Consider the following 11,877-nt stretch of genomic DNA (forward strand, 5'->3'; position numbering starts at 1 on the left):
CAAATGTTGCATACTTTCCTCTTAAGCGATACCGGTAAGCTGCTAGTCATAATCTGCGAGTACTTGCCAAATGCGCTCCAACCCAATCCTATTCACCTTGTTATTTTCCTTTTAAGGTCCGGATCTGCGGTTACTACCTGTCCTAAGTTGACATATTCACCAACTTCTTCCAGTGCTTCGCTACCTAACGTAAAGTGCCGGTCTTTCCCGAGGCTGTTGAACATTGTCTTAGTCTTCTGCACAATAATTTTCAAGCCTGCTTTTCTGTTTTTACAGTCTAAGTCATTATTAATTATTTGTAGTTCATTCCCGGAGTTACTCAGCGAGGCAACGTCATCAGAGGATCGCTAATTACTGATGTATTCTCCATCTACCCTTATCGATAACTGCTACCATTCCAAGTCTCTGATTACTTCCTCTAATCAAGTTGTGAATGTTACGGGGTAGATAATCTTTCTGTGCCAAACACCTTTCTGTGTGGGGATTTTTTTCAGTTGCATTATGCAGAACATGATAGCTGTGCAGCCACTGTAGATATCTTCCAGTACTTTCACATACATCTCGTCTACTCTCTGATTTGGCAATTCCTCTATGGCTGCCGAAGTTTCTACTGAGTCAAATGCTTTTTCGTAATGAATAAACGCAATGTATAAGGGCTGCTTATATTCCGAGCATTTTTCTATCACTTGTTTGACAGTGTGAATATTGTCAATATTGTAGTATCCTTTCCGACAAATTGCTCAATCTTTTGCTTCACTAAAGTCTAAGAGTGTCTTGATTCTGTTAGTAAACATGTTATACAGTAAACACGTTATATGAAAGAGATATTAAGCTGGTTGGCTTATACGGTTTTAAATCCGTAGCGTCCGCTAATGAATTAAGGTAATGTTTGCGTTGTTCTATGGTTCGGGTACCATCGATGACACAGGACATTGCGTATACAGGGTAGCTACTTTTTCTAGCACGATATCCTTCCCTTCCTTCGACAAATGTGCAGTTACCTCATCCTCTACCGCTTCTTTTCCCTTTATAATTGTTTCCAAAACTTCCTTACCCCGTCCTTTGTTGCTGGCTGCACGTCTGACTGCTCGTCATCACTTCCAAACTCATTACTGTCCTGACTACTTTGGCTACTGTTCAGATGAGTACAAAACTCCGCGCCTACTTCGACTATCTTGTCTATATTCGTGATGAAATTGCCCGCCATGTCCCTTAGTGCTTGCGTTTGATTTTTCCTTATGCCCAATATCTTGTTCCCCGTTTTAAGGCTTCCTCTGTTCTATACTGCATGCTCAATTTGCTCAATGTTATACATTCTTATATCCGCCACTTTATGCTTAGTTATTGGCTTTGATATCTCTAACAGCTTTATCTGGTCCATTGGATTGGAAGCTTTCTTATTTTGGCGTTTCTTAATCAAATATTTCGTCTCCTTAGACAGCATAGAAGTCTGCTCCTAAACTATCCTATCGCCTACGTCTAAGCTCGCTCAGTAATGATATCTCTGAAATTATTGTTTGTTGCTTCTAGGCTAATGCGGTCATCCTCGGTTAGAGCTTAATATCTATTCTGTAGCGAGATCCTGAACTTTCTGCTCCCCCGTCGCCACTAATTCGTCGACTGCCTTCTTTCTTACTAATCTGTTTAGTTCCCTTTTCAGGTTGAGAATAATTAAAAACCATACCAACCTGTGGTCACTGCATAGGACTTTCCCGATTACTTATACATATTGCATAATGGTGGGGTTAGAACACAGTATTAAGTCAGTTTATATTTTTCGTCTCACCATTAGCAATTTTTTATGTCCACTTCCGGGTCCTCCATTTGCTGAACGAGGTATTCATGATTCTTAATTTATTGCGCTCTTCAAACTGAACTAGTAACTCCCCCTGCTCTTTCCAGAAGCAATGCCATATTCCCCCACTCCCTAATTTCCGTCCTGCTTTTTTCCTACCTTGGCATTGAAGTCGCCCATTAGTGCAGTATACTACGTGTTTCCATTCCGCGTTGCCGATTCTGCATCTTTGTAGAAGCTCCAAACGGTTTGGTCATCATGAATACATGTAGGTGCGTACGCCTGTACAACCATCAGTTTATAGTGCTTGTTAATCTTAATTACGATGCCTGCATCGTAAGAACGTGAAATAATTACACTGAAAGAAAAATGACTGTATTCATATGGAGATGGTATCGTGATTCCTGCATGATTGGCGAGTCGGAGAAGATGCTTCTATGCCATCAAAGCACATTCATTTGACTTTGTTAAGAAACTGAGTGTGTGTATCGCGGTAAATTAAAAAATAAAGGTTGTAATTGTCTTTTTACGGAATGGCCTGGAAAGTGCACAAGAGGTTGCTGAGTAGACCCATTAACACTGTCGAATAACTGATGTAATGCGTAGCTTAAGTGTATCCCGAACATTTAGAGCGAAAACACTCATAACACTCAGTAACGCCGATTAAGAATCTTGTCCTACAGTTGTTTGTGCCACCGTTCTTTTTGGTGAGGTTACAATCACGTGGCCTCGCACAGATAATTCAAACTGAGTCCGGTATAGCGGCTGTAACGCGCGAGTCTCCCCGACGAGCCTTTCAATCTTACCAACTAAAAGTGTGACGTAGCCTGTTAGTCACCAGGATCACTACAAGTGATTTATCAATAAAAAATCATTGAAGTGGCCTCGAGCCGGTGGGGCTTAAACTGTGTCGTTTAAACCCGTTTACTGCGGTTCAGTAGCATAGTGTCATAGGCACTAAACCACCTGGTGATTACTTTGCCTCTTCATAACCATTCATAAGGAGGCTTAATATATGCCGCTTCAAGCAGCGATTCCCAGATGGCCCCACACATATGTGGCCTCCACGGTGAAGCGCGTCGTTGCAGCTGAGGTAATCATAAAGGACATGGTTAAACCTGCACCAATAGACGCAGCGGCTACCAGATGTCGCCAAAAGTCCAGCTGATGCTTTGGTTCACTGTACAACAATGTTACTGGGAAATAATATTGAATCTGCCAAACATCGGATCGTTCTCCTGCTCGTTGTTTCCTTAAGACATTTCCATCTCCAGAATTTTAACGACACTATCCGGCTGGTCAGATGAAACTATTGTGTATTACATTTGTCGTCCGAAGCCTCGCTGGAATACTTAGGCCGTATGAAGAAGAGAAGAGAAAGGCGTATGCGCGTGTTCAACCATCCGCTTGGTGTGAATTTACAGTTTTGAAAACGTCGCAAAAAGCGGAAGGTACTGTGTAAAATCCTAAGCTTGTGCGCTACATAAGCCATTGTTCCAAAAGGTGACGCACTCAGAAAGCGACACATGTCACTTCGTTCCGCAACACTTGGTCTAAGTAGTACGGTACACGTATCCCCCTCTCATTTAAGCTGTGGTCTGAATGCTGTGTGACACAGGGCGGGGATGCAGCAGTTGAGTCGCATGTCTTTGTGTTTTTGATAGGGCCCTAATCGAACTCCAGCTGGACATGAACGTGGATCCGTGCAAAGATTTCACTGCGCACGTCTGCAGTCGTTGGGAGCCCCGCAAAGAATTCGCTGACATGTCTCGCTCTGTGCTTACGGACATGGTGATGTCGTGGCTGGCGAGGGTACCCGACACACTAGCAGAGGGACTCGCCCGGCTTCCCGCCGGAAGAAAAGCTTCTGCCATGTTCAACAGCTGCATGACGCAGACGGGCTCACAAGTAGGCGTCTTGAAGAATTTCATGAGTGAGCATGGCCTCAGCTGGCCAGAGGATCCGCCAGAAAATGCTACAGGAAGTACTCCAGTGGAAGTTCTCTTCGACCTCGCCTTCAACTGGAACGTCAACCTTTGGTTTTCGCTGAACTTACTCCCATCCGCGGCGGATGACGGCCAGAAGCGACGTCTATTCTTCTCTGCGAACAATCTTATGCTGGAGTGGAGAACCATCTTTAGACAAATACCAAGGCAGTTTTTCGACAGAGTCTACAGCGCCATCTTCAAGCATTTTGCTAAGGACCAACACATATCGCTGCCGCCGGAAAGAATTAAGGAAGCTTACAGTATGCTCCTGCAGATTTTTGACGTGTTCATTTCGTCGAGCAAGGGCAACGTGAGAGTGCCTGCTGTAATGCCATTGGGAGAATTGGGCAAAGTCCTGCATCTCACGAACGCGGCCTACTTAAAATATGTAATCGACGGAATGCTCAAGATTGAGCCGCCTTTCACGATGGAAGATTTATTGCTCACAAGTGACCTGGACCTGCTCGATGCGACCTTGCAAATTTTCGGCAAGTTCAATGATAGCAGCGTGCGCCGTAATTTGGCGTGGCTGTTCCTGGAGGCGTACGCAGCCGTCGCCAACCCCGACGCTGTCCTGCTCATTTTGCATGGAAGTCAGCGCCGAGCCAATCAAGTGCGAACCTTGTTCTGCGCCAGCCAGGTTGAGGCGAGCTACAAAGTACTGGTGGCCGCTATGGCGGCGGTGACTTACTTCACTGATGAGGAGCGTCGGATCATTGACGCCAAGCTGGCTAACATCGTACAGGTAAGGGCAGAAACTTGAACAATTCTTAAATCCTTGATTTTAAACTGTAGCAGAGAAGGGTGGATGACGGGTATTAAAGACGTAAGCGCTATTAGCGTCTTTATGCAACATTTGACAATAGGAAAGAACGCCGATACCATCGGAGGTGGATGACTGTTGTCTTTATCTACAAAGCGAGATATATGTCGCAGCAGGGAAGACCACTTCGTTTGTATCTCTGATGTCTCTCTGAGAAACTTTAGGCGAATGTCCAATAGCCATTTGATTAATTGTGGCAATAATATAGACTGAAACATGCTGTACAACTCAACGCTGGGCAGTGCGCAGGCTTTTGTTGGCATCATTTTTTCTAATTTGCGAGGTGGGGACACGCTGCGCCCAACAGACATGCTCGTACGGTTTGATTTATGCGAGGCTTTTTATGAACGTGTAATGACATTTTATTTAATTTGAAAACCTACAAGAGTATCTTGGATGACAAGTTCACAAAAATAATGATTAAATTAGTAGCAATGTTCATAAAAAAAACGATGCAGCAAGGGAATGGACAGGTGGTAGCCACTAAAAGATCACGTGATACCCTCGAAGTCGCGGATTAGGTATCCTTCAGAGTTTTAAGTGTTCAATGTGCAAGGAGGCAATGCACAGAGCGAAACAATCAGTACATAGAGTACTGTGTGCACATTTGGCTGCAGAAAACAATATACGAAAGAGAAGTGCGGACAACATGACTTGCTTTAAATTGTATATAAGTGTGGGGCTCAATATGACATAATCAAGTTTTATTTTAAAAACAATTCTGATTGCGTGGGGGCAAGCGCTGTATAGGATCGATATATGTGCTTCTGAGATAGGTTTAGCCGTGCATTTTCAAGAGGCAGTGGTAAATAAAACAATGCATTGACTGCGACGTCATCTGCTACTCATATACTAAATCGCTGAAACATGCATGTGCATAAAATTCCTTCACTATGATGTCATCATAGCTTTGGTCGGCATGCAAAGTTTAAACCCAGAGCCAGAGGAAATGTAAACACCTGAAGAGGTCTCAAGGGCACCAGCTCGAGGAAACGTTTTTCTTCTTGGAAATAAAGTGCTTGTGCTTAGGCATTGAGTTCTAGTTGTTCGATGTCAGGCTACCAACCACCGCCTTTACTACCACCGTCTTTACTACCACCGCCTATAACGCCGGTGCAATTGATGCGTTCAACGGAATGCTGGTTGTGTTCGATGCAACGCTCGGTCGCACGCAGCCAAACATTTCACTCCACACTCGTATACCGTAGCCACAATTGGCAGGCGCAAAGAAAGCCTCAGGAGACGGCGTGCTAAAGCAACGAATGAAGAGCTCGCTGCACGTCTCGAGAAAACAAAGACGAGGGCTCTGGCCGGTTTAATCGTTGAGCCTGTAGATGGGGAAGGTGGCCGGCGCGCAGATTTTGCACAAAGAGTGGGCGAGCCCTAGTCTGCCACGCGAGTTTCACCACCGCTTCACGAACAACCTCTTTGAAAGTGCGTGTTCTGTGCGCGAATGCTGTGGCAAAAAATGATGTAACACCGGTGAGTGAACTTATGCATCCCATTCTCCCTTTGGCCGCAAGTATAATCATGTAGCAGTTGCTTTTGCAGTTCAATCAGGGTTAAACAGAGCTAAGCCACAGCCAACGTTTTCTGGCGGCTTAGACTCTAGGCTGTAACCAGTGGAAACGAATGTACGGCTGCATATTTATTTTGATTCGCCCAGTAAGAAAAGTTGGCAAGCGTAAAAATGTCGCAGAACAGCGTGCCTTTTTTTTTCAGATTCATTTCTGATGGCTCCACTGTGCCTTATTTGAATATTTCTAAATTTTGGGACAGGGGTTTATAAATATATTCTTCTCAGAAAGCAGCAGCCTCCCACGCTTTTGAGCGTTGGTCGCCTCGATCCTCGCCCTTTATTGGCGGATACAATCCTTGGCCTATCAACTGCTTTGAAAGCACACAAGGCTCTGTTTTGTTAGCTAATATCAGTCTTCTGCAGTGACATATTGTGACTAAATGTTCCTTTCTTCTTCTCGTCTTTTTTCTCATCTGTTTTCTCCTCTCAGGGTAGCTTTTTTGATAACCGCCCACGCCTTTTCTATCTACTTGTAGGTAAACTTTCTAGAGGTCATATGCAACACATGCGTGCTCTTTAAAACCGAATAGCCCCGTGAGAACTATCATTCTTGCTTATTATCAGAACGTTTGTGCTCACATAAGACGCACAGTGCCGATATATGGCGCATGGACTAACTCGACCGTCTTTTTTGGGTTCACCCAAGCTCAGAGAAGGCGCGTGACGGCATAGAGTACGCAGACCTTAAGTATTATAGAATGGTTAAGCCACGCTTCTATGTCGTAAGGTAGGCACATTGTTTAGCACAGTGCAGTACGTACAAGTGACACTGTTTTCGAACACTGCCGAGTTATTGCCCCTTTCCGTATGTTGCCCATTGCTATTAACGATGGCTATAATAGCCAAAGAAGCGGCTTGCAAATGTTTTTATTCAGGCGCCAGACTTATATTGAGCAACTTCGGTTGTCGATCCAGTCCACATTGCATCAAATGTTTACTGGCGTAAGATGCTTGTCGATTGATTACAGTGCCGACATATGCTGGCATTCCTAACCTCGTATTTATCTCACTTTCTCTAAAGCAGTGAATTCCGATATGTTTTTTTTTTTTTTTTGCGCAGAGTAAACATTTTGGTTAACCAACGCTTAAAACAATGCATAGTCTTTATTGATAAGCTTATTGTAACATGACGTGAACAGAGCACGTTAAACGCGACATGGCACGCAAAGCTCCTTCCAGCTCACTGGTCTGTGATCCAAAACGCTTGTTACTTTTGTGCTTGCCAGTGAGCGATATTTTTATGCGGATCCGGCCAGATAGCGTCTTCAAACGCGGAGTTTAACATCGAGAAATAACATAATTTTAGCACTGTTTCTGGGCACTTCAAACGCATAGTTTGCCGCAATATGGTTGTCCACATTGTCCATGGATGTAGTGTCACAACCACCAATTTCATATGCTTAAGCATTAATGAATGTAATGACAATGTATGTGCTGTAGATGTTAGTAAAAACGGAAGAGAGGATTGTGGGCTTAAAGAGTGGCCGGTGATCCAATATATACATATATGAAAACTTGCTGGGCCTTGAAATTAGCAACTGCTATATTACAAATTTGAGAATCCCATTGGAAATTATGAGTTAAGAAATCAACCGAATAAAAAAAAACAGATTAAAAAATAAAATTCCGGGCGTGATGACACTCGTCGACATATTTCAAAAGGAATTCCCCTAACAATTATTGTATTTAGGCTGTCGTTATCCCGCGTAGCACTTGGATAAAATGTTCTTGACGAATCTATCGTTTACGTTTTGTTCGGATGAAGTTGGAAGTCTTGTGGGTCGTCGAGAGGGAGTCATCCTCTTCGCGTGTGGTTCCAGGCATCTCTCATATATAATCTTCACAGCGCGAACACTGCTAGACGGCACGTTAGCATCTCTGTCGTCTCGTGCACGTAGTAAGAGCATACAGGTGAGCTTCATGCTTCCACAGACTGCCTTCGAGAAGGCATCTGCCGTACCATGGCTGGACAATGCGACTCAAGGTGTCGCGGCCGAGAAGATCCGTGCCGTGCGCAGCGTGCTGTGGCCGGATAAGAAGTTTCTCACTGCTGAGGGTCTTGAGGAGGCGTACACCAAGTTTCCCGAGAGTGCCCCCTCCTTTGCCCATTTCTGGATTGAGACTCGGCGCAGACTGCGCGGCCTCATCGGCTCCGACGCCGGCTTGCAGCAGCTGCGGATCGGAGAAAGTATGGCCCAGCCGTACGCTCAATACGTTCACGTACTGAACCAGCTCTCTCTGTCATTGGGAGCTCTGGCCCCGCCTTTATATTACAAGGAGGGCACAAAGGCCATGTTATACGGCGGTCTGGGTTATCTTTACGCAAAGGAGCTTGTCGGCGCTGTGGACAGCGAAGGTGTCAAGGTAAGCGGGATCTGTATACGGGAAACGCAATTCACAGTTTCGTTGTCCTGACTAGTCTCGTTGCACACTCTGCGACATTTTACTTTCGATTACACTTCATGAATTTTAATATGCAGTTACTTCTGAATTCCCGTGTAAGAGTGAGCCGTTGCGACCAGTTCACGGCGAACGTATTTAAACGGATCCGCTTCCAAAGCCTTTGCAATGCTCTTGTAGCCGGCCCAGAATGACGCTCTGGGACGGACACCTGAATGACGTGGGACGCTATTGAATTAAATGTGGCCATAGTTCTATTATTCCCAAGTTAGCCTTGATTACGTTTCATATCTTAGCTGGCTCATTCCGAAGTATAAGCTGATAGTCAGCGCACGGACCATGCTTGATTCTTTTAGGAGGTATTTTCGTTGCTTTTAGCTATCCTCTTATACAAATCATTAATTGTAATTTGTTCATCTTGTTGAATGCAAAACAATTATTGGTAAGGTTAAGCTCCACCTTCAAGTAAATGGCATGACTGCGTTAGCGGCTCCTGTCTGCTGCTTCACTTGCCGGTTTTACTTCAATTAAACACCTGTTACTACTCGAATGGTTGCGGACCCCTAACTTTTGCCACTGTAATCTCACACCTAATCATTAGCGTGCCTTCCTACGATACTACACTATGCGGAAGACCGCCCATTATGCGGCAAGCTCCGCTTCACGAATCCGTATATGAACATGCCTGCTTGGTTTAGGATTAGCGTACCTGGCGCTGGATCCAACGCCCCTGGTGAGTTCGATTGCTTTCTCACCCACCACAATAGCAGGTCGCGTGGTATTACGAAGTCGCACAAGCACCTGACCTATCAGCGGGTGGTCTGCAAACGACCGTCACCCTTGCTTGGGATTTCTCGCTAACGGCGATAACGTCGATGGTGGGTTTTCTGCAAAACGGTTATTTAGCCCTGCAGCGTTTAAACAGGGATTGCGTGTGAAAACATTCCGATGATGGAGTGCTGCTCACTGGTGTCGATGACTGGATCGCTTAGAGGCACTGACATCAATCCTAATGTTGAGAGGTGTACACAAGAACAATAAATCATGCAGTAAACGGCATTCAATCGGAGAACACATTTCTACCACGCGTCCCAGCTAATTTGGGCCACGGGTTAAAAATTACATTTTTGAGATTGGTCACGGAACCAGTTGCAAACAGTTGCCTTCCATATTACGCATCACAGGCAATATGTGTTTCAGAAACAGTTAATTTGGATAATCGATATAGTTTACTTAATACTGACGATAGATAATATGTACAATTTAAAAATTGAAGAGCCTGCTCATAAACCCTTATGACATTTCTTGTCGGGAAAGAAAGTGGGACGCGTATCTTCTCCGAGTTCCAAAGAAAGCCTACGAATAAAAAAAAATCAACGCAACAGGGGCATGCGCGCACGACGATAGTGCTACTTTAAAATCATGGCTTGAGTTCAGGAAATCAGCTGGCCCGCGTGCAGCGGCAAGCCGATATATCTGCGGTGCTTTCTTCGCTCACGTGAGCCAGTCGGTGCATGTGGACGGTGCAATCTGCAGCGTGCGCAACGAGCCGGCTGAGCGGGCTGCAGCCATCAGATTCGCGCTTTAACTAGGCCATTGAGTCACGACCGAAGGTGATCTTGGCTCACCCAATGCAAACTTGGGAGCAGCACAATCGCGGCGCGCGAATGCGCTTGACACGTGATTGTTTTTGCATTTCGCGGGCTTCCTTTCTTGTTCAGAAAAAAAGACACATGCGCGGCTTCCTTTACCGAAAATAAAACAGATGGAAGTTTTTGAACGTGCTCTACCTGTTGCAAATCACATTTACCGTTTAAATTCAATATTAAGTAAATTAGAAAAATAACTTAAATAATTATTCCCGAAACAAAGATGCCTGTGTTGCGCAGAGCAGCTGGTAAAGGTATTTCTTGGCTTATCTCAAGTATTTAACTTTTGAATCCTTGACTCAAGTTATGGGGAAAACATGGGATTAGAGCCTGACAGCATTCCTTGAGCATGCACAGTCCGGGTTGGAAGCGAAGTTCCATAAGAAAGGCCCGGAAGTATGCCATAAAAGGAAGTTAGTGGCTTACTGCATTAAATGCAGTGCTAAGGTTTGAGTCCCTGTCAGGACTGCTCTTTCGGCATCTGCAGTTCCTTTGCCTGCCCATTTTCTTTCGCCTTTCTGCGGACTGGGTTGCAAGAACGAAGCACATATATTGGCGTGGGTTGCAAAAACACTCACGTTTTTGGGGGAGTGTACTGAATGTTACATTCGTTGAAGAATAATTTTATACTATAATAGCATTAGAAACTATTTCCAGAAAAAATCTCTGCCTTGGCGTCGCACGTCGTTTAGGACACGTGTGATATCTTGAGAGCGAACTGCGACTGTAGTGGTGCAGAACTTTGATTGGTTAGAGAGGTCAAAATTTCAAGTGACGTCACGCACACGTCAATGCGTCAGTACTCGGCCACGACACTCGACCTTATGTCAACCCCTTGACCAATGAGGGAATTTTGTAGGTAGGTAGGTGGATGCTCTGCCAGTTTGCATGGCTGAGGGCTGATTGATTAGCAGTTTATGTGACAGTACAGGAGCACGCGACATCGTCGAGTTGCCAGGTCCCCTAGAAGGGAGTTCCAAGATTATGATGTCATCCACAGGGTCGCCCCATCAGCCAAGCAGCATTATAAATTGTATGTAAAGAAAGAAACTAATTACAGGGGTTACCTCTGCTAAGTGCATCCAGTGCGAAAGCACAAAATGTTTAGTCATAATTTAGCTGAGTGGGACTGTTGTCCTGAAGACGATGCTAACCTTACACTTGAGAATTTCTTCCAAGGCGCTCAGTAAACCGGTTAGGCATATTTTCTGTGATTACGTTACGTAATCTTAAAGCTGTTTTTACCAATCTGTGTATAAGTATAATATGTAAATTCTGAAGAGACTGCTTGGTTTCTTTGTAAATGTATATATTGCACTCAAGAAAATTGCATAAACTCCTTAAAAAACTAAATTTCTGAGTTTAGGGGAGAGGCAAAAAGACAGGAAAAGTTTATTTCTATCACACAAGCTGCCTTTTGACCACCACCAATCGTTAGCTTATGCTCACAATGTTCGTTGTTGTATTGAGGACTGTTTTTTATCATCTTTTCTGAACCACTAAACTGTTGCGTACTGATAAAATGAAGATCAATCCAGCTTTCCTGCACAGGTGGACCCGTTGGGCAACATTGTCTCATCATGGTTGAGCGAAGCCGTGAAGAGCACCTTCAAAGACCGCGTGCTAGGCTGTCTGCCTGGTGG

At 44.6% G+C, this 11,877-nt stretch overlaps 1 protein-coding gene across 1 annotated transcript in view; it reads left to right on the plus strand.

Annotated features, from left to right (window-relative positions):
- Positions 1-3,559: 3,559 nt before the first annotated feature.
- Positions 3,560-11,877, plus strand: part of LOC146177168 (endothelin-converting enzyme 1-like) — a 13,980-nt gene continuing 5,662 nt past the window's right edge. The window contains exons 1-3 of the mRNA XM_084581478.1: positions 3,560-4,528; positions 8,118-8,549; positions 11,786-11,877. The exon at positions 11,786-11,877 is cut by the window's right edge and continues 94 nt beyond it. Coding sequence (XP_084437604.1) covers positions 3,560-4,528; positions 8,118-8,549; positions 11,786-11,877 — 1,493 coding nt within the window. The remainder of the gene's footprint in view (positions 4,529-8,117; positions 8,550-11,785) is intronic.

Source organism: Amblyomma maculatum, chromosome 10, assembly GCF_055883805.1.
Source record: "Amblyomma maculatum isolate TAMU_Amacu chromosome 10, ASM5588380v1, whole genome shotgun sequence".
Taxonomy (NCBI): domain Eukaryota; kingdom Metazoa; phylum Arthropoda; class Arachnida; order Ixodida; family Ixodidae; genus Amblyomma; species Amblyomma maculatum.